This window comes from Lepisosteus platostomus, chromosome 14, assembly GCF_059453375.1.
Source record: "Lepisosteus platostomus isolate fLepPlt1 chromosome 14, fLepPlt1.hap1, whole genome shotgun sequence".
Taxonomy (NCBI): domain Eukaryota; kingdom Metazoa; phylum Chordata; class Actinopteri; order Semionotiformes; family Lepisosteidae; genus Lepisosteus; species Lepisosteus platostomus.
In genome coordinates, this window is record NC_142624.1 from 18,167,147 (window position 1) to 18,191,382 (window position 24,236).

General features: G+C 36.6%; 1 protein-coding gene across 2 annotated transcripts in view; it reads right to left on the reverse strand.

The window, feature by feature from the left end:
* Positions 1 to 24,236, reverse strand: part of ehhadh (enoyl-CoA, hydratase/3-hydroxyacyl CoA dehydrogenase) — a 39,752-nt gene extending 15,516 nt beyond the window's left edge. Inside the window, exons 1-5 of one of the 2 annotated variants that reach the window (XM_088607300.1) lie at positions 23,618 to 24,236; positions 22,786 to 22,889; positions 21,734 to 21,903; positions 21,026 to 21,137; positions 14,491 to 14,595 (exon numbers count right to left, since the gene is read on the reverse strand). In XM_088607300.1, the coding sequence (XP_088463426.1) occupies positions 14,491 to 14,595; positions 21,026 to 21,137; positions 21,734 to 21,903; positions 22,786 to 22,889; positions 23,618 to 23,691 (565 nt within the window). In that variant the 5' untranslated portion in view covers positions 23,692 to 24,236. The remainder of the gene's footprint in view (positions 1 to 14,490; positions 14,596 to 21,025; positions 21,138 to 21,733; positions 21,904 to 22,785; positions 22,890 to 23,617) is intronic. The other variant, XM_088607301.1, reaches the window with a different exon arrangement.

The window sequence follows — 24,236 nt, forward strand, 5'->3', positions numbered from 1 at the left end:
CTACATTTTGAGCAGGAGAAAGGAAACCAAGAGAGATTCCTGGATACACATCAATCTCTGCAAACACATCAGACAAGATGAGATCAGCACACTAGCTGAAGAAAATGATGTGGATCAATGTCTTTCTTAACCTTGTTAAAAGGCCCTTTATGTTTCTTCATTTGACTCTTTGTCCCTTCTTACAAGATTACACAGAGCTGTTTAAACTTAAATCTATAACATTTTATTGAATCTGTTCCATATTCAGCCCTCAGATACAGGAGAAAAGTGGGTCATGGATTCTACACTTAAAAAGGTACCATCAGTGCTGAACAGCAGTCACTTGGCCTCCTACTAACAAGAATACAAAGCTAAGGTACAGAAGCACTTGTTGCTCAGAAACTTTGCATCAAAACGCATTACTGCGGAAAAATGACTTTACCACACCATGTTATACTGCCCAAAGAATCGTGACTGTCTAAAAAAGCTCAATAGGTGGCAACTGTGGTGCGCTAGATGTTATGAAAACATTAGCTTCATTTAATCTTTTGTCCTTCTTCGTTAAATCCACTTAATATGTAATACTAATATGGAATCACGAAAATAAGGGACATTTTGGTAGCAGAAAATAAAAATAAGTTTTCTGAATGTCATTAACAATATTAATTTATTATTTTAAATATAACATATTTACATAGCTGCATTGAATTCTTGAACTCGGTCAAGTTGTGATGCTAGGGTCCTGGGTTCAATTCCCGGGCAAGGAATTTATTATTAGTTTTACAAATCACAGTGTGTTAAATATTTAAAAAATAATTAAGAACACTGAATGAACATTAATGAGTTAGCAAAATGTGAATATTGTAAATGGTGGGAGTAAAAAACAGTTCTACCAGTTGTTCAGAGAGAATAAGAATTTAATGATGCCTTTAAACAGAACAACTGAGGTTTGCTTTTATAAAACTAATCATTAAAGCCACTATGTATAATGATTTTTAACAAGTAAAATTTAAAATAAGAAAGAATGGTATTAAAAAGAAAATAAACTTTTAAGATTAGCAATGTTATGCAACAATCTCCCTCCTCCCCTTTCTTACCGACTTTGACCGGAGAAGATGAGATGAAAGAAGTCCAAGAAAGAAGATGAGAAAAAAGAAGTCTAAGAAGAAGTCAACAAAGATGAAGGCAAAGATGATGAAGATGAAGAACAAAACAAGGAGAACAAAAATATCCTATCATTCATGCGCAGATGACTGTAGTCCACAGCTGTGGCATTAACAGCTACCATTCCATTTCCAAATACACTTGATATGCATCAGTTGCATCCATATAAACTGCAGTAATAATAAGAGAGACAAGGAGGGGAGTTCACTGTTGTTAGCCATAGCAATAGTGAAATATAATGTGTTTTTTAAAGCCACTTATATTTTTACAACTTAATAAATATATCTTAAATAAACTGTTTGCCTAATAATAAAATCTAATATGTATACTATATTGACATGTTATATTATTTTATTATATTATATCACTCTGTTAAATATTCACTTTACATTCACAATCTCTTAAGCTCTTAGCAGCTGGCTGCCTAGCGCATAAAAATGTTTTAAAAAAGAATCATGCAAGTGAAACTTGAAATGATCTGCTACATTTGTGGATATTAAGCAGACCGTTTTGTTTCTGTTAGGTGTTGCAATGATTACTGACCAAAACATTTCAAAATCTCTGACATGCTACAAATTGTTGATGTGAAAGCTGCACAGATTGAACTGTGAATGTAAGGCTTTGAAATGAAATGTTAGGAAGGGGTGATAGGGATAGGGTGATTTGGTATCCCTTGATATTACAATGGATTATTTAAATGCATGTCTCTATTTTTCAGTTTCTATTTACAGTACATACTTTATGTAGCTAATTTGTAACATGCAGTATAAACGTAAAAAAAAAACATTATAATTAACGAGGTATGCATGTCTGCAATATCAATGTAACTACAAGAATTGCTGTTTTAGCCTTAAAATAGGAAAATGAATATAATTATTCCATTATTAAATTAAATACAGTACATACAGTAATGATGAGTTTTTCCTAGGGGTTTTCTTTAATCAAGAAAGGTTGAATCCAATACTCATACATGATGTATACAGTAATTAGAACCAATTTTGAGTTTGTGTTATTCACTTTTATATTGTCATATGCAGGTATTTCACATAAATACCTGCTAAATGGTATTTCTTACAGTGAGCTGATAATGGTGCAAAAACAAAAAAGTTAAGCTTTCTAAACAAACAGGTCATTGATATTACCATATTTACATAAAATCTGTTAAAAAATAAGGAATAGCAGTCTATTTCTGGTCTGTCATTGGGTTGAAAGAAAACAAAAGTACAGGATAAAGAAATGCTCAGTTCTGACACACACACAACTCGTAATTTTAAGGTTAATTTTACAAAGCTTAAAACACGAGATATAAGATAACACAGAGGTTCTGTTTTCCTGATGTCTAATTTAGTGACAAAGTAAAAAGAACAAGTAAAAGTCTGTAGTGGCAAACTAACTTTGAGCTGCAAAAGCCCCAAGAGCTCATTCTAACATTACTGTATACTGTATATGAACTGATCATTTAAAACACAACAAATACATTACAACATGTTCTCTAATACAGCTTTTTATTTTAACAACAGTCCTTCTGCTAAATTAGTGATATGTTTTCACCTTGTGTGATAATGTGTTATCATGAACATTTCCAAATCCATTACTGAATTCATCTACAGTTTCTAGTTCAGTTTTTTGCATTTTCTACGTACAGTAGGTGAAAAACTCCCAAACGCTTTTATCTATTTTCACCATCACACATGCAGAAGGAATTCACATGGGACCCCCTTTTTGAAAGTTTTTTTTCTAATATTAATTTAATATTTAACACATTGTGATATATAAAATCAATAAAAATGTCAATATAAAATGAAATTAAAGATTACCCCCATGGGGCTTGGCATTGGCCAGGATTCGAACCTTGCCGTTCGACAGGCAAGAATTCTTCTACTGAACAAGCAATCTCTCAAACTGACGAGGTATTCTGGTTTCTCATATTGTATACATCTTTCACATTTTAACCATTCTAAGTCATCCTTTGAGTCATTCAAAACTACTGAGCTCTTTTGATAGATATGTTTTTCAAGCCACTATTTATAACATGTTTTACAATCAAAATCTAAAATAAAATGATCATAAAGTACTATTCATGCACAAATCCTAATAATTATGTATACTACATTTAATAAAAGTAACAAATTATGTTAGTGTTACTGTACAGTATGGCTAGCTCAAGAAAGCACTAATGCGTTAATACTTTACTGCACAGACACATGGTATGTTAAGAATTCACTGCACCATCTGGCTGTTTTACAAAATAGTGCAGTCCTCCATCAGATTATTTGAAAACATAAAAAGGTGTTGGGTGGCATGTTCTATGCAGTATGGCTGCATCTGTACAAAAGAACTATAGTTAAAATGCAGTGTTCTAAGTGCCTGACAAGAAAGCTACAGTATATTTCATAGCTAAATGGAACTGCACAATTTTAACCATAGCTATTGTTTTTTACTAATTCTGTTCCTCATGTATTTATTGCTATGTACTATGTTATATTCAGTACAGCAACCCAAATATTTAATATGACCATTTGGATTCCAATGTAAAATTTGCTTTAATGTTTTGACTTATACTGTAGGTCATCCATCCATTTTCTAACCGCTTTACCGAATGTAGGGTTGTAGGGGCACCAGAGCCTATCCAAGCAAGCAATGGGTATACTGTAGGTCTGTAGGTCATTGCAAGCTGTATAGGGAAGTGTGAAAAATACAATTTATAAAAAAAACAATAGAAGAGAAAAAAAGAATACAATTTCCTAATTTAATAACTTTCAGAGCCAAGGTATCCAATAATATGATTGCTCTGCTCATCACGTACTTTGAGATGAAGCAGAAAGATGAAAAATATATACAATGAATGATAAGACAATGGCTGCTGTGCAGCATTACCATCTTGTAACTTAATCTCATCAAATCTCAGGAGCTAAGCAAGGATGGGCATGGTCAGTACTGGGACGGGAGACCTCCAATAAAAAGGAGGTTGTTGCGCTAAATGGTTCCGGTCGCCCACTAGATGGCGCTCTTCTCTCTGGACCAGAATTTCCAATCCACTGCCCAATTATGGTGACCAGACATACAGTACGGTGCCACAGTGTAAGAGGTACCATCCACTAAGGTTAAACTGAGCTTCTATTGATTTGGGTATTATAGGTTCCATGAAAAGAGAAGAGTTGATAACCCCAGTGTCCTGGATATTTTCCACCCTGGTCCTACCTAGTTCTAACTTATTTGCTCTGTAGTGGATCTGCTTAAATCTAATGATTACTGCATATTCCCCAAGTGGTTGATGCTGGACCTCAATGGTGCATAAAGTGCAAAGCTATATGTGTAATGTTGCTGTTCTCACCAACTGGGGTGCAGAGACTGGAGAAGGAGTGAGCACAGAGTGGTGTGGGAGCGCATACAGGGTTGGTAAAGCTAGTGTATAATATCATGGTCAATAATGCAGAAGTTAAAGCCAGTGATTCACCCACAGTGGTACAGTGGAGGTAAAAACAGTAGTCAATAGTCCAAGCTTGTGTTCAGAGCAAGACAAAGATCAGGTCAAAGCACCAGGAAGGGAAAATCAGAAAATTAAAGTCAAACAGAATATTCAGAATCGAAAGATCAAACACTAACAAGTGCAGATGCCAACACTTGAGGCAGAAGAACTTGATGACTGAGCATTCCAGAGTAGGAGAATAAATTAGCCAAGGAAATTAGGTAAGTGATTATTTAATTGACAGTGGATGGGGGTGGAATAGCCTCCATTCCCATGGGCATTACAATATGTGAAGTCATTTGTAGCATGAAAGCGGTTCAGAAATAGTGGTGATGGAGGTCAGGACACCTCTTGAAAATTCTTATGGTACTTTCCTCTTGGTGCAATACCATATCACAAAAAACATTAGTGCAAATGAATTCTGAATATTAACAGCATAGTTCTGCATCATAAATCCCACCTCTAAAAAACATTTTTACTCCATTGTCTAAAGATGCCACCATTTTATTTTTTTTAATGATATTGTGTTACCCATAAAAATAAATATTGTCTATGAACAAATCCTATTCTCATCCACAATTCAGAGCATATAGTTCTTTCATTTCCCATTATAGTTCTTCTGCTATCTGCCAAGGGTGCACATTTTACTAAGAGGGGGATAAAACATTTTATAGTGAAATAGCCAAAAAAGATTCCAGTGAACTCAGAATTTTAAAGATGAAAGAAAATAAATTATTTACTTCAAAATTCTAGTACACTGCATTATTTCATATTTCATATTTTTTTATATTATTTTCTCCTAAAACTATTTAACAGTATATCATGAAACACAGACCAACAATTCACATGACATTTACTAATTGTCTTTATCAGACTCTAAATAATTACTCCTCTTAATTCAGTGGCAATTACTATGTGGTTCAGTAGTTCTTATAGATTAGGCATTAAATATTATAACATTAATGTTTGATAAAAAAAGAATGGCTGCAGGTTAAAAGGATATGCTGAAAATACTACTGTGTTACCCTACTGATGTTCGAAAGCAAATATGGAATTTTTCATTTCATTTTCAACTAGCCTTAAGGGCAAATTTGTTTTCTAAACAGCAATTAGGATGTAACTACAGTATGCATCATATTCTCTATGAGGAACTTGCACAGCATGAGGGTAAAACTGCTTTCCTACATACTACTGAGAGCTACTAATTCCAATTTAAATACAGCACGTAAGCAGATATAACCCTTAAAGCTTAATAAGACCTCTGCAGGACTCCTTTGTAATGTGCTTCCAAATGATTATTAACTCTGAGTATAATATTAGATTCCAGCCATGTGTAACATGAAAACATATTCCAATGATATAGCCAATAAAGAAAGTTATTTTGTTTCTGTTATTATTCAATTATAGAATTACTTTCAATTTTTCTTTTTTTGAATAAGTGTGTTTTGAGAGAGACCCTATTCAACTGCTAAATACTACAAACCACTGTGACATTACAGTATGTGTTACTGGACACTGCAGCACTGTTAATCCCGCTTTTAGAGAAAATACTACTGTGTTTTCTGCTCGGATGAAAAGCATCAGATTTTGCAAGCTTCCTTTCCACAGAGACATATGGATTCCCCCTGGACTGATTTGGAAAGACCACTTTCTGTTACACACGGGTCCCCCAGGCCTATTGCTTGTCACAGGAGACCATCTAAATTTGGTTCCAGTGGTACCAAATAAAACTGATCTTCCTCTGTATCATTCCAGTCACTAGCTCTACCAACAGCAATGTTATGTTCTGTAAACCTATGGCACTTATTGGATCTCAAATAAATTAAAAAAATGTGCGTTTCACAACCCCAATCCTCCTGGCTCAAACTGATCTAACATCTCCACAGAGCCAATACTGGAGAAACCCTAGCAGTTTTACAGAGTGATTTCAATATCTACCCCAGAAATCTCTCCAGTACTCTCTTCGTGTCTGCTGATTAGCTCCTATCTCTTCCATGATTAAACAATTCCACATTAGGTTGGATTTAACTTTTTGCCATTTCAAATCTCTCCTCTCCACCCTGAAATTGTTCACAGAAGTATAGTTTTTGGTCAAATGCTGTATTTGAGCATGTGACCCACTACCACAAAAAAAGTTGCTCTGCTTGAAAGCTTTTTTTAAATGGCAATTTTCTATCACTCACACATTCTATCTGAAGACATTTCCTCTCAAAATGAATACACTGCTCACTGGTAATGGAAGGAAGGATGAACAAATTAAAATCTAAGCCACTGTATTACTGAAGAGTAGAAGGATCATGATCAGCCTACACAATCATTTAAAAACTCTAAATCAGTGTTGTCCTTATGTAAATCTGCATTCATGGAGATCTGTATTCAACCAGGTTTAAACACTTAAACAAAGGTGACATAGTATGTGATGGAAAGCCCTCACCAACTACTGATGCCTCATAGATTCCTGTCCCTTCAGAATTATAGTTCTAGGCTACTTGAAGTAAGCAATTTCCTGGCTTACTGCAAGTAGCCTATCTCTGGCTCCCAAAAGGAAAAGAATTTTTTCAAGTGAACCATATTTAGATCTTGTCATGCAGAAGGGTATGGGTTCATTTTTCATTTCAGTCGACCGGAAAGTTGCACTACAAAGCAGCAAGAAGAGCTCACTTGCCTACTTGAAAGGTGCAAGATTTAGAAAGATTTTAAGTAAAAGCCAAAGGTGGACAATGCAAACAGAAGTTCAATTGTGCCTGCAATACATTTTTAGGAGCAGTTACAGTATGTGATCTTTTATTCCACTCTTATAAAAATACTCCAGTTCAAAGCAATTTCCCAGAAGCATATTTTGTATGCATTTTCAAACAAACATTGCTTGCTGTGCCATTTACAAAAAACTTAATTGACTGCTGTAACAATAAAAGAATGAATGCTTTCTTGAGTTTTTTCAGAAAATAGTGTCTAACATGAATTAATAACATATTTCTCTAACCATAGACTGAACCTCAATGGATATTTTTCAGTTTGCTTTGCACTTCTGATGCTGATTATACAGAAATGTCATTGTCTAATTCAATGCAGAACTGAACTTATTTGTGAACAGACAATGCCTTCCCTCAAGAGTAAAAAAATGCCTGCAGTTACTAGAAAAAAACAGCAAAGGAAGGCATCTATTAGAAAGACTGTCATCTTTATGTGCAGTCTGGGAAACACAACAAAAAGGTTATCCCCTGCAAATCCCAGAGAACTGCAGTTATTAGTGAGCTGTAGGAGGCGGAAAGGGAAGAGGAGTAAAACTGAGATGACTAATGTTAGACAGAAACAGAACAGGCCGCATGGTTCTTGTGTGTAAGTACCCCAGGCTAATACACAGACCTCCCTCCATAAGCACATTCCTCTGCCAGGCTGGAATCAAGGCAAGAGGCAATTATTTTAACAAGACAGTAATCAGAGTTGACAGAGGCTCTGTATACAGTGTATATGATAGTTATCTTCCCATGACAAATGTCCCTTTTCACCCACAGAGCAAAAGCAGTGTCCCCTACCTCCTGCTGGCCTTTGGCATCTATCTGCCACTCAGCATTTCCGAGGAGCCTAGAAGCCATCCTGAGGCAGTTGTAAAACAAGATAAGGAGGCATTTGGTAGGATGCCAATTGATGTTGTGCAAATATTATTTTATGTGTTTTTCTTTTTAAAAAATCTTTAAAAATAAAGATGTGGCCTTCCTAAAATGCACATTGACTTTCTTGATGTTCCCCAGACGTCTGGGGGTAAGGATCTGCTGCCCACCTTCACCTGACTTTCCCCAGACACACTGCTTTGTGGTTGTGGTTGTGTGGAGCTTCGCTTCTCTTGCTCTGAGCTTCAACCCCCAGACTGGGATGACTGCATTCTTCATTGAAGCGGGCTCAGAACCCCAACAATCAGGTAAGCAGAAATGACGCCACTCATGGGATTCAAAATCTGTTCTTAATTAAGAACAAATAGCTGAAAATAAACATAAAGATATATAGTTTCCAGCTTAGTCTCCACAACTACATATCTCAGCCTCTGACTACATACAGAAACTGTACAGGTTTTATAGCTGTCGGTACATTAGATAGCCAGGATACATTGATTGACGGATTAATCATTCATAAGTTCTTCTGCATCTTCATAATGGTCAATTAATCAATCACCATCACTAAGAGCTTCATGCTCCAGCTCGCCAGCCTATAATTAGGGATGTGTGAACAGCACCTGGCCTGTCATGCAGATCCATTTACAAGAGAACAGACTTCTACTGGTCAGTCTTTACCACTTTCCATCACACAGCCAAGCCCCTGTATATTTACCTCGATCTATTATAAAGCTTTGTAACACATTTAACACCCACATAGTTTCATAATTAAAATATCGAGAAAGAAGTCAGGCATGGTTGGTTCAACTGCTTTGGCTTAATAATTTGAACAATACTTTTTTTACTGTGGGAGATAAAATGACTCCCATTTAGGTATTAACAAGGTAAAGTGTTTTTAGGGTAAACTAATTTTAATTAAGAACGTATTTCTATCCTTAATTCATTTCTCACAAGTCACTGAACAAGAAGCAAAAGCCACACAACTAACAAACAATCTGCTTTCAATATTAGAAGATCCATTAGATAGTAATATAAATGGATTCATTCATAAGAGCTTTAATGGCAGTTAGACAGGCAAGAAATAAACACCTAAAAGCGTCTTAAGGCAGAAGAGAGACTAAAAGAAAACAAATGTCATTCGTCCACCAGTCAAAACTACAGAGGCTTGAGTGGCAACACTGAGAGATGAATTCTGGTAAGAAAAGACTAATGGGTATGAGTGCAGTTGTCAACCTTCCTCCAGGGACAAACAGTGGAATGAGTTTGGTAATTTCCTGTTTGTCAGAGGAGACACGGGAGCTCCACCATCACAATATATACAATGCTGCAAGAATGGCCAGATATTATAGACGGAGTTTGACCCTGGTACGCAGACCTTGTGAATATCTACCTCCACAGCCAAGCATCCTTAATGCATTCTTAATTATTTTGGACTCAGTATTTACAGAGTGTGGCAAAATAAACCCATAAAGACTCATTACTCATATGAATGAATATGATCATTTACCTGTTGTATTACATGATTTATTGCCAGTCACATCTTGAATTAGGGCAGTGAATAAAAGAGAAATTCCATGCCACTCAAATGCATACAGTACAAGAAAAAAATATTTTTCTTTAAAGCATCTTCTAATTACATGCTGGTAGAGAACAATTAAACAATACTGAAATTCTACATGGGGGTTACCCTACAACCCAAATGCAGCACAATTATGTCTATCAAATAGGCATTGCATATAGGTATCGTAGACAAAAAATAAAAACTAAAAAATATATAGTGCAGCTAAATTCCACACTTAGTTCTTTCTCTAGCTTTAAAAAAATAAATTTAATGTGTCTTTTTTCAGAGCCAGGAGATTCCCAGAGTAATGAATTTGTAACATCTTACGCAGTTACGCAGTTTTCCTAAGGAAAAGAGAACAAGCTAAATTCACTATACACTGAAAATGCACACTTAGCATTTTAAGGGTAAGATAGACCTTTCCTTCAACTCTTTTTTCTGTCAAATCTGTCGAAAAGTGTTATAATAATTCTCTCTGTAGCAGTGGGTGAATTTGTCTGTCTATTCATACAACATTTGTGCATTTTTTTTTCTCCCCAACATTTTAGAGCGAAGCCTCATTAGTACCAACCCTGTAGCTGTTGGCACTCTGTGCAGCACTCTCTTAGAAACCAATTCAGCAATTATTACAAATTAAATACTTAGAATAAGAAAAAAGAGAAAGTGATTAATATTCCAATAATGTTCATCTTCTTTAACTCCTTGAATAATACATCAAAAGAGTAAAGGAATTTTGATCACAACTGTCAAGGATATGAAACATTTATTTTAACACAAAACCAGAGGGGCTCTCCTCTCTTTCAGTTGCATACATACACTCACATTATGTTCTCCACCTCCTCTAGCATTCAGACATGCAGGATTTGCCACTAGAGCTTATTAACAGGTTTTTATTACCGGAGGACTCTTTGCATCCCTAGCGTCTTCTGACATCAGTTTTGGCATGCTATATTTCAAGAGGGAGCCTCGAACACCTCTGAACATAATACAGAAAAAATGTGTTAAGGCAATGCTGTTGCAGCAAGTGCCTATTGAGAATACTTTGTTCCCTGTCATATCTACAACATAACAGTCACATAACATCGTTTGAAGGTAAAAAACGATGAACATTTAAAAAACTACAATGAACACTTCTGGCAGTGGAGTGTACTGAAACAATGAAAACAGGCAAAGATGCTGAAAGTGTTTTCTCAAATCTGAGGATAGCATGATAGTTGATTTTTATTTATTTGTAATATTGTGAAGTGGTTGTTGGACCTTTACACATCAGGCTCAGAAGTTCTTTAATCACCTTCATTTAAGTATTCTCAGAGGTAACGGTTCACAGCGCTATTACAAAGATGGTTTGTAATGGGTACGTTCTTTAACTGCGGTGAAAAAGCAGCATTGCTTCTTAAAGTGAATGACTTAGATACAGATAAACCTAGGCAGGAGGACAGACAAGAAAAACTCTTATCTCTTTACTTCAAATTGAACTAACCATTCAAAGGCAATCCTCTGAGGGCTAAAGTTTAGCATAAATGCTCTCTATAATCCCATGCACACAGTGCACTAAATCATATTTTCCAGTATGTTTAAGTGCCAGTCAACTCATAATAGGCATTAAACATATCTGGAGAGTAGAATTCTGATAAATAATTAACACTGCCATCTGTTCAGTATCTTGGCTTTTGCCTCGATAAACTATCCATACTCTCAGAATAGCAGTAATGTTATCTGGAACCAGTAAAGCCAATAAATGTTGTATTCTTCTTTAATTTTCGCGCTTTCCAACAGCACCTTAATATGGTCCAGGCTGTGAAAAGAAGTGAAAACTGTTACAATATGAAACGGACAGAGACACCACTATCCAGAAGAATGGTACTGAGAGTTTAGATAACATCATGAAGTTCTGGATTAAATTACAATATTATTCCTTAAGACTTCATTTATTAGTTCTTACATTAGGGACACCTAATAGCAGATTAAAACCAAAAAACGAAAAACTGGAATTTGAAATGTATCCCTTATTTTGGAAAGACTTTGCTTCCCTCTACTGGTTACAAATTGAAATTCAATCAATGATCATATAGGATACTATACCACAACAAAAACTTGTTTCCCTAAATTTCAGCACCAAAGGATTACATGGGTTATTATAAAAATGACATAGTTTTGCTAATAACATCCTGCGCAACGCAATAACTCTCTTAATAACTTATCTAAATTATAGTTCACATGGCTTCAGATTGCAATAAGTTTAATCTTCTTAAAGAAATTCTTTGGCTCCCTTTGACCAGTAATGAGTACTAAAGCTTAAAAAACACTTCTAAACTAAGTGGGCAAAAGTATGTCCTATAAGTAAAAAGTAATAGAAAAGTCAGAGTTTCACAATGTAGGGTTTCACTTCCTAAATCGTATTTTAAAAGAGAACATTCACTTATTTTCCTGTTAATTCACTTTGTGGTGTGTTAAGAGGAATTTCTTAAGTCTCATGTGTGGTAAAGTCATTCTTTTATTTGTTCTGCTTACAAACTGCAATGCCAAAGACTGCTCTTAAAATGTCCTCTCAGAGACAGGTTTTCCCCGGAGTCTCTCATCCAGGTACTGACCAGGCTCATACCTGCATAGCTTCAGTGGGTTGCCAGTTGTGAGTTGCATGGTGATACTGTATGGCTGCTGATAAATGTCCTTTACAGTTATTATCCATATACAAATTTTGTGTCATAAGGGAGTGCTTAACATCTGTCCAGTATCAGTTTTGCTTTAAAAGTTTTGCAAACACTTTCATTTCCAAATAAAACTAAATAACAAAACAAAATCCTAATTTTAAGTAGTGTTAAAGCAGGGTTTTGCTAACATTTTTAAATTTGTCTGTTTTTCTTTCTAGATTTATTGATTTGAAATGGCCAGCTATTTTTTTCTTGAAGTGAAGTTACACAAAAAAGAATACAAACACTGCCCAAACCTAGACATACAGTACATGTCTTCATGGAGATCATGATTTAAGCTTTTTACATTTCATAGTATTTTACTTGCCACCATCCATGCAAAGTGTTCCAAAGGACTTCCTAAAATCTAAATTCCCAAAGCCATCATGCACAAATACAAGCTAAAATGCTAACTACCATATGTCAATAGATCTCTTGAAATTTATGAATAGTTGCATAATGTTTATCATAGTATAGTTTATCAGATGTTGCATAATGAGAACAGTCCAAATTGTATATCAGTAGCTCATCAACCACATAATGTTATTGACTCAGACAGATTTCTTGATGTCTGGAGTAGTTCTGTAGCTGAGAAACACAAGAATAACAAAATACAGAGTTTAAGTCATGAGGTTTCATAAAATCACTTAGGGCAAAGAGCTTGATATACGAGTGGAGCCACAATTTCCAAAAGGATCAACTGGAAATCTATATAGTCATTTAAAAAGTCATTATTTTAATTAACACCCGGAGGGCAAAAGATTACTTTTGTCTGAAGGCAGCATGTTAACAATCAACAGACCATGTGGCAGAACCCAGGAAACCACCTATGTGAGGAAGAGACCACACTGTGTGGATGATAGAGGGTCACTACAAAGTCCCTGAACCATAAAATACTTTCATTAATGGATTTTTTATTTAGTTTTTTGTAACAATTGCTTTGCACATCCTATACTAGCATTATTGCACCTTTTCTCATTTTTTTTATACCTGCGCTAAATATAAAACCTTCTAAACACCACAAATTATTTTAGAAGTGTATACTTAGAAAATAAAAGTCTGAAGCATTTTTGCTATTGTTTCTAGGTTACACTAAAAGACATTCCTAGATGAAATAACCCTCTATTCAGCAGAATTACTCTCCTCTGTATGAAAATGATCTGTTCTCAGTGAGAACGCTGACAGTTGAGAGGCAAAATTCCCAGTGCCGAACCCAGTTGTGATCTTGCCAAGATGTTATGGTGACTTTTATAGTGACTTGCATTGTTTTAACCAGGAAATGTGGTGTTGGAGGTATGATGTTGTTAATTGAATGCAACTGGTGTAGATGGTAGCCTTACTCTGCAGCAATTATTTAACAACATCCTTTAGATGACAGTTACTTCATTCAGTGCATGAATCTAGAAAACTTGATTTTTCAAGAAAACAATGCAAAAATAATTGAGTTCTAAGTTTTCAATAATATGACTTAAAGAACAAAATGCTGTTGCTAAATTTCTCTTCTGACTTAAGTCCAATAAATCATTGGAGAAGCCAACTAACCGATTCCATCAACAGCAGGTGAACACGACTGTCCAATATTTTACTGGACTCAGGTCAGGAGAGAAAACTGGCCGGAGTAAAACTTCCAGAGCCACATGGCAGCAGCTGCACAAGAAGAGTGGTGGAACAGCCTACAGCAAACTGTCCAGAGGCTGATCAGGTCTGTGCATCAAGATCCAGGAGTGTGTTGATAACTCAGGTCAAACTTGACACTAACTGCTGTAAGGTTTCTATTCTGACAGTTTCATAACATTTCAAACTTTATCATGATTCTTTGATTTGTGCATCTGTTTGCATTTGCTGGGATTTTATTCAAAAAATTAGATTAGATAACGAGTGTTGCATTTCCTCTTTACATTAGCATATTTATTGAAAATGCTACAGTATGCACACCCTTAATATATTCATTTTTAAAGAGCAGATCAGTATCTGTATCCATAAATATTTCATTAATATATCACTCTGTGATCCTACCGGCTATTGAGCGTGCAAACTCCACTGCCACCTCTCTGACATTCCCATCGGTCACTTTGTCCACTATCCCCAGCTTCAGGGCTTCTGGAGCAGACACATGCCGCCCTGAAAGAAAAAAAAGAGAGTTAATCTGTCTGGGGAGGAAGGGGAGTCACTTCCAACCCCTAATTCTTAGTCAGTTTGTTTCACAGACTTTAAATCACACACTTCACATCACTGGGAAGACCTCTGGGTGGCTGTGGGTTAGGGTTCTATCTAAGATGTGTAAGGACATCAGTATTATATTATATATAAACATACTGTACATATTATAATACATTATAAAAATGAAGGGATTTTAAGAAGACAAAAAAGAACATACGATTTTCTGATGTTAATTAAAATAGACTTCATTCTGCAGTGATACACCACCAGTCCATTAGCAACTTAGATGAAATGACAGAACTCTGCGATTACAGTAAAGTAGAATCCGGAAGGTCTTATTTATAATAATTCCAGTACGTCTCATACTAGTTAAATTAATTTGCAGCTTCTCTTGATGAGGGAATACATACAGTATTTATGCATTCCAATAAAGTAATGAAGCAATGAAAAGTAATGAATATATGTATGTATACATATATTTAATATAAAAAAAGTGTGAGAAAGAACTTGAGGGATTTTAATCAAAACATTAGCAGTATAGCCCAAAGTTCAGATCTGTATACTGCATGAAATCAAAACTAAGAAATTCAAGTTCTCTGAATCTATCTATGTAGGATCAGGAAAATGTGTGTTTCTGAAGCATCCATTCTTGAAACCATTTTAAAGAACAACTTGAGTTTCACATCCTAACAGAGCTTAGATGAAGGATTAAGTAATATTTAGGATTCAGTTTCTTAGAAGCAATATTTTGGGATCCCTGGAAATCCTGAGAGACTGTGCTAGTGGTCAGCAAAAACAAATTATTTTACCCCAAAAGAAAAATGCTGAAAATCTTACACAATGCTACATTTTTTTCCAATAACAGATGTGCTTCAAACCATAGCTATTCTTATTCATATTTATGTAGTACAAGAATACCAGTAATGTAATCAGCTAATAAAACATAAAATAACTAAACATTCAAACAAAGTCTATTAGAAATCCAAATATACTGAAGTATCAAATATCTTGATATTTGGTCAAACAGGATATGCCAATATACTAGATATATATAATATATAGTATCTGTATATTCTTATATAGTGCTTCAAGTGGGTAGCTGCGTCATCATGCGTAGGCTGCAAAGGAACAAGTAATAGGTTTATATGTATATTCCATGCTGAAAAGAGAAGAAAGAAAACACAACATTTCGGCTGTGGAGCCGACACCCAAAGAAGGCTCTACAGCCGAAACGTTGTTTTCTTTCTTCTTTTTTCAGTATGGAATAAACCTATTACTTGTTCCTTTTTATATAGTGGCATAACATGTATAGGTATGCAAGTATATATATATAAGATCTAAATGGAAAAGTGGAACAGTGAAGGTAAGAAAAAAAAAACTTGGGCAGGAAGGGTAAAACCACGGGTTTTAACAAGGGTAAAAACAGGTTGATCCAGCCTTAGTTTAATAAATATTTATGTATACTAGAGATAATATAGGTTTATGTACAGTATGTGGATCCTCCATAACCGCACTACCAGACAGTAAGTTCCGCTACACAAGGTAATCATCCAAACCTTTGAATGCATTTTGCAAGGTGTCCACATATACAGTACAGTATATGCAAACTGCTTGTCATCTCAGGGTGCAGTTTTACACTTGAGCGTTTATTAAATCACACAATGTAACACATAGGTTAAGGAGTATAAACATAAAATGGGGTTCTGTTGTATTTGTTTTGATTCTTTCAAAAGGACATAAGTTATTAATGGCCAGCTGTGTCGCCCACATGAGTAGCAGAATTTCAGTTTCAATGCAAATTAATTATTTGAACTGGTTTTGAGAAGATTCAAGTTTTTCTACTGAAGAGTCGTCTATAGACTGCTTAGCTGCTGGCTGTGATATAGTGTAGAGTGGGACTGAAGAAGCCTAGTCAGAGCTTAAGTCTTTTGTTATGCGTTTTCTGTTGTTTTGCCTCACATTTTAAATAAAATTATCACTTACTTTTACCTGCTGTTTTATCTGTTTTCGTGGGAGACACCTAAGAAGATCCTATAACAATCACCTGGGTGTGTCACATTATTAATACGTTTTCTGGACACTCCACTCAAAGCGCTTTACAGGTAATGGGGATTCCCCTCCACCACCACCAATGTGCAGCATCCACCTGGCAGCCATAGTGCGCCAGAACGCTCACCACACATCAGCTATCAGTGGGGAGGAGAGCAGAGTAATGAAGCCAATTCATAGATGGGGATTATTAGGAGGCCATGATTGGTAAGGGCCAATGGGAAATTTGGCCAGGAAGCCGGAGTTACACTGCTACTCTTTTCGAGAAACACCCTGGGATTTTTAATGACCACAGACAGTCAGAACCTCGGTTTTACGTCTCATCCCAAGGACGGCGCCTGTTTTACGGTATAGTGTCCCCGTCACTATACTGGGGCATTAGGACCCACATGGACTGCAGGGTGAGCGCCCCCTGCTGGCCCCACTAACACCTCTTCCAGCAGCAACCTTAGTTTTTCCCAGGAGGTCTCCCATCCAGGTACTGACCAGGCTCACACCTGCTTAGTTTCAGTGGGTTGCCAGTTGTGAGTTGCAGGGTGATCTGGCTGCTGGCTGATTAATGTTTCAATCAAGTCCAAAACTGACCAACCAGCTTGAAGGCGAAACTTTCAAAGGTAGCTAGCTACACTACATTAAAATTTACTTTTTTAAACTGGTCTAATGGCATCATTTTTTTAGAAAAGCAAGACCAGAGTGCTTTTAAATCCTTATTGTAGTGTTGAGTCCACATCCTCCTCTACTTTATCAACCTAGTTTAAAAATTAATGTGAAACTAACGGTAGATTTTTTTTCAACTTCCAGTACCGTTATTCTAAAATTAGAATCAGTACCCTATCATGTGGAAACAATGTGCAGTATGGACTGTAGGAAAGACTAACTGAACTCCGGAATGTAAAAATCAGGGTTTTTCTAAAAAGGCTTAGCAGCAGGATCTTGGTAAGATACCAGAAATGCATTCAAATTCTATTGATGAAAATATGCACATACCACTTTTTTCAAAATAAGTAAGAGAGAGAGCCTTTATTATCCCTGAGAGGGCAATTTGTTTTACAGCAGCAGTGTTGGTATACAGGCAGACGGAAAAAAAAAAAACACAACAAGAACGCCGATATACGTACATATTTGCAAAGAAGTTAAGAGTTAAGTAACAATATGGCTACAGGTATGAATGAGAGCTTAAATCTGTTGGTTTTGGAGTTGGTGAGTCAGTATCTGCGTTCTGATGGGAGAAACTGAAAATTATTAAACAAGGAGTGTGAAGGATCGTCACAGACAGATTTTGATTTACGCAAAACACGCGTAAGGTAGATGGTGGAGAGGAAGATCAGCACCACTGACCTTCTGACACATTTTCACAAGACTGCCCACTTCGTTCTTGCCAGTTCTAGCCAAACCAGCAGATCAGGATAAACATTAGAACAGATTCTAGGAAGGACCGATTGAACAAAATCAACAATGAATCGTCAACCTTAAAATACTTAAGCTTCTTTAAGAAAAAAAGACACTTGTTTTTTTGAGGATCAAGTCAGTATTGGCTTTGAAATTGACCTTGGAGATCAGAACAGTCCCCACGCAGTTGTATTGTTCTACAAACTCCACTGAATCTCCCCTGATGTAGGTTAGGGTGGGAGTGGGGGGGGGTTTCCTGAAGTCAATTATCATGTCTTTAGTCTTGGACACCTTTAGCTTGAGGAAGTTTTGTTCACACCAGCTGGCAAACTAATCAACGATTTGTCCGTGGCTCCACTTGTTAGCTTGCAGCAGGCTAACAATGACAGAGTCATCTGCAAATGTGATCACGTGTTTTGAGTGGTGATAGCTCTTGCAATCGTTTGTGTATAGGACAAAGAGTAAGGGAGACAATACACATCCTTGGGGGGACCCAGTAGAGGAATGCTTTTTGTTAGATAAAACATTGTTGACTCTCACCCTCTGAGTTCCATCTGTTAGGAAATCGGTAACCCATCTGATGAGATTGAGATCAATATAATATAATAATAATAAGTTAAACATGAGTTAAAAGCAAATGTGTAATTCAAAGCAGTTTCTTGGCTTCTATCAAGAAACTGTTTAATGAGATCTGTGGATGATCTGACGGGCTACAAAGGCCAAATGGCCTCCTCTCATTTGTAACCTTTCTAAAGTTCTTAGTTTCTAAACTTTCTAAAGTATTAATAATCTTGAATCTGTAAAAGACTTGACGTCTCTACCCAGCCCATTACTTTTAAGGCGGCATATATTGAATCAACAGTATTTGAGGCATTGGTTTTAATTAAAAGGAGAAACCAAAATCACATTAAAAGTCTATACTTTACAGTGCTTGCTTGCACATGTGTGGAGAAACAGGCAACGCAGTACAGAGCCAAGATTTTTTTATGCATGAGTGAAATGCATAAATACTTCAGAATGGCTGCGTGGGCCAAGCTCAAATGGCCTCCTCTCATTTGTAACCTTTCTAAAGTTTTTAGAATGGTTGTCAAAAGCAATAGTTATATTTCTGAATGCACAATGTTAAAATTCATTCATACCCTGGTAATCAGTATTTAGTGAACCCTCCTCCAGCTTTGATAACCTAAAGGAAGCATTTCCTGCTGCTTTTGATAGTCTGCTCATGAGCTATATTTAACTACTGCTCTATGGCTGTGACTGGCCGTTTTGCTTTTCCTCACTGGGTTTAATGCTTTTTGTTCTGCTGCTACCAAGTCTCTTTTTGACCTGTCTTGATCTTCATGACAGAAGGCACCAGATTCTACACAAAATATCATGGTAAACTTTCTGCTTATTAACATGAACACATTTGTATTCTTCTAAGAACACAAATGTGTTCATCTTTTCAAGAATCACAATTATTGCCCTTGGATGTGTATTATCAACCAAAAAGCACTTTTCTCATAGCACATTTGGATAAAACATTATCCTGTTCATTGTGAAGTACCAGCTACAATCTTGGACACCTGTAAGGTGAACTTAACCAGATGACAGACACCTGACCTGAAGAAACGACTTATTTGTTCCCTTTTCTGAGATACATTTTTCTTCAGAAGAGAGAATTACATGGACAAAAAAACTGAACCAGTTCTGCTTCATTGATGAGTCTAGAAACAATCTAGGCAGTTGCTCCAACACAAGGACCTTCCTCTGCCAGTGTAACAAGTGGTAGAGAATGTGGGCACCTGAGTAATCCAACACAGTATTTGTACTTGGACTCCAAGACTCCTGCCCCTAGCCCTAGTACCACCCATTATCGACTTGAAAATGACAACCAATAATGATGTCAAAGCACACCTATTTGCAATATATGAGTAGAAAAACACTTAAAAGCTAAAGTAATTTCAGGTTCACTTTCCCAGTTATCTCTGACTGTTTCTTTCAGCACTGACAGGCTTAAATTTCTCCTGCAGGGTCCTCCCTTGCCAGGGTTACAATAAAATGAATACATTTGAATTTAGAAATAAATTTCATTTTATTCATAGTAATGCTGTTTATATATTCAGTGCACCTTTAAATCGATATTTATTCATCAATATTAGAAATTCAGCTGACACGATGGTAGTATTTAGCAGTGATAGCAATTCTCGTAGTGCTCTCTGTGTGGGGATAGCATGTTCTTCCCGTGTTGGCATCAGTTTCCTCTGGGGGCTCTGGTAGCCTCTCGCAGTCCATTTTTGATTAACCAACCATGCTGAGATCTGTGCTGGTTGCTGGTTGCTGGTTGGTTAATTGGCGTCTGTAAAAATTGGCGTCTGTAATGGACTGGGTACCTGTGAGTGTATCCTGCCTTGCTCAATTGCTTGCCAGGTTAGACTCCAGGGCGTCCCACAACCCTAAACTGGATAAAGCTATTGGAAAAGTGATGGATGGATAATTAAAAATATATATTTCCTTTGCAAAATCAACATTTAGTTGGCTGAACTAGTTTAGCTCCTCCGGAATATGAGTAAAAGTGTAGACCAATGTACTTAGTCTAGATTGTCTTTGCATTTGTAATGAATTTGTCTTCTAGTTTAGTATGTTACAATTGTACGGTGACACTACATGTATGAATTGTCCTTAAATATGGAACTGCACTGTAGGAAATCTAATTACACCTTAACAAATACAGTTAGCGAAGACACTGCTTGGTGGTCTCCCTTTCCTAACTAGAAACTGTTACAAGTCTCATCTCTGGTGAGGAGACAAAGTAACCAGTTATATAAGTTACAGAGAACTCTGCTTACAAATATTACCTTTTCAGCCTTTCACATGTTAGATGATTTAACAAAGTTACAAAATTAACTTTCTACACAGACTCTTATTTCAGAACTTTATACGCAAGGCCCCAAAGTCACGTTGCTATGGTTACCTGTAGTAATGAGTTCCAGAGCAGCAGGAATCCCAGTGAGCCGGGGCAAGCGTTGTGTGCCCCCTGCAGCCGGAAGAAGACCCAGCGTGACTTCTGGGAGCCCCACCCGAGCCTACAGCACCAAGAGCAGGAGAACAGTATGAGAAAGAATGACTTCAGCAACGGACGTCTACCTCCCACTAAAACACAAACGTCCAGATAACTCTGATCACTAGGTACTAAATGAAATTAGACTAATGCAGATATAAATGTCAATTCACTGCACAAACTATTCCCCAAATTAGCAGTAACTTGTGCAGAACTCAAGTCATGTTCAGGAGAAAACAGACAACTCCATTTCCAAAGAGAATTTTCACTCTGTGAAGACCTATTTCTCACAAAAAGTCCTGTTTATAAACATGATAGTATACAATAAAATACGTGACTTATTCAAGTTCTGAAAATAAAAATATACCCAAATAGTATACACAGAAAATAAAGCGAAACATGTTCAACGTGTCACACAACCAGAAACACAATTTTTTCTCTAATGAAATAATTTGTTTGCAGTGCTACCTGTGACCTACTAGCTTCTCCAAACACCGAGAAACCAACAGACCCCTCACATTGTGTAACAGTTTGATACATATGAGGACTTATTGGCATCTACTGATTATACTGATGGTGCCTGAAAGAGAAGAAATGTCCTAGCTTGCTGGTTGACCTTACCTCCGAGTGAGCGATGCGGTAATGACAGCCCAGAGCCAGCTCCAGCCCACCCCCCAGGGCCACGCCCTCTATCGCTGCCACCACGGGCTTTTCGCCGCCCTCAATCTCGTCGATCAGGGGCACCAGGGCTGGGCCGGACATCGTCCCCGAGAATTCCCGGATATCCGCCCCTGCACCCACGAAAAACATGACAGCAGCTTCTGGTCAGCAAAAGAGACCAAGAACACTGCCTACAGTACATTTCAATGGCAATTACACTAATAGAGGATGAAAAGAATATGAACTGGCAATATTTTTAAAACATTTTTATGAATTTGCACATTTTTTAAGAAAACAAATAAATGGGTTTATTATAGGCCTCTCATATATGAATGGAATTGCTGCTAGGTCATTAATATTTGCTTTTTTCCAGTCTGGTGAAGCCAGACTTAAAAGCATTCACAGTTTCATGTGCACTGTTTCACATACCATGTTCAAAAATAATTTCCAGCTAAGCTGTGTTTACAGCACTTTCAGGGGGATAAAATCAATGTTACAAAGTCCAAATAGGTACATGACCTACCTATTTCAATAAAATAAATGCGTTTTTATTGATTTCTCATTAAGAGAAGTAGATTTAAAGCATAATGTTTTAAATCCAATGTTAATTTAAATCTAAATGTTTTTAATGAGTTTGGCATTCCTTGAATATTACTGCTTCCAACGTAATTCAACTGTTTTCTCCAGACTTGAGCTTAGGCTTTACTTAGCTTGTGCCTACTGTTCTATCAGCTCTAGCAATGGCTAGTTGATGTTTGTACCTGCTAAACAACATCTGAGTGTTCAGGCAAAGCCCATATATACTGAATATCAGCTTGGACCACACCTGTCAGAATTACTAATATATCACAGGCATTTGATAACTTATTTTAATGTTCCAAGTTCATTTTGTTTACATAGCTCATACTGTGCTCATACTAAGCTATATTTTTCGAGCTAAAGAATGGGCACTCAACTTTCAACCAAGAACCTAACTGCCACTTAGTCAATAACAGACACAGTCCTTTCCTTACCAGCACAAAACATCCTGTTGTCTCCACACAGCACAACAGCTTTTACTTCTGGGTCAGCACCAGCTCTGCTTACTGTCTGACTGATGGCCTTACGTACTGTGGAGCTGGAGGACATTACAACAATCCACATTATCAACATTGCAGTGTTCCCAATGTACATAGCACAGACAGATTCATACAGTGAATTCATACCTCCTAAATTATAGATCTGCATTAAATTAAGAGCACTTTTCACAAATTAAATTAAGTGCAAACCTTCACAAACCAGAAGGTTTTTTTTAATCCAACGAACTGAGTTCAAACTGGTGAAGGCTATTACATAGTATGAACTTTATATAATTTCCCTCCTAGTTTCTGCAAGAAAATATTTTGAGGGCTTTGTTAAAGGGAATGTTGATTGACATCATGAATAAACAGACGGACAAGAAAAAAGTGAAGGACAGTTCACAGTTCAAAGACTACATTACCCTTCATAACTTATATAAAGTTTTAAAAGAGGCAATAGGTGTACCATATGTTTCGTGGTGATAATTTAATCATGTTAATTTATGACAGACATTTATTTTATAAAGCCGGAACACGCAGCTTGAGGGTGAAAAGAATGTTGCAGCTCAGTGTACAGTATAGCTACTAAGGGCATGCACACCGTTCTTGCACAGCTAGTGCAGATGTCTATAGCAGCACACTTATTTTACATAGTTTGCCCAGTAACCTATGAAAATATTTAACTAAAAAATCCTTACAGTACTTTTCCTTTCAACTTTAGTCTGTTGCGTTGTCAATGACATTACCAGCAAGAATACATAACTATTTTTACTTAAATTAAGCTTACCTGAGTGCATTGACGGGTGGGTTAGTCAACGTTATTACAGCAACGGAGCCAGGAATGCGAGTATAAACTGCCATTTTGTTTTCCACAGAGACTGATAATACTATCGTTCCACTAACAGATGCGCTAGTGAAATACCTACGAAACCTTGAACTTTAACCAGGTGAGATCCTCACCGCAATACGTAAATGTAGTCTGCCAACCAAAACATTTAACCTTATGTTTGTTAGTTGCCCGAAAGGAAGATATGAGTGCACACAGCTAGTCAGATAGGTCAAACTCTCGAGTTTACGCAAGTAAAATTCCACACCATTAATTTTTTTGATACCTTTTAAATTTCATCTTTATGTAGATATTAATGGAAGTGAATCGGTTTTCTTGTTGAATGAGTGTCTATATCTAATTGAGCAACGCTTATTGTTAAGAAGCAATACATTTATTGATAAAAGAAACAACCGTTCTCTGCAACATGTTTAAATCTGAGGTTGTAGCATATACGTAACTTCAAAGTCCACGTTTAAAGCTACAAGGCCATGTGCATCTGACGCAAAACTACGCCAGTACCACACTGACTTTACATTGGACTTTGACATCGAGTAGCGTGATGCTACTGTAGCTACAT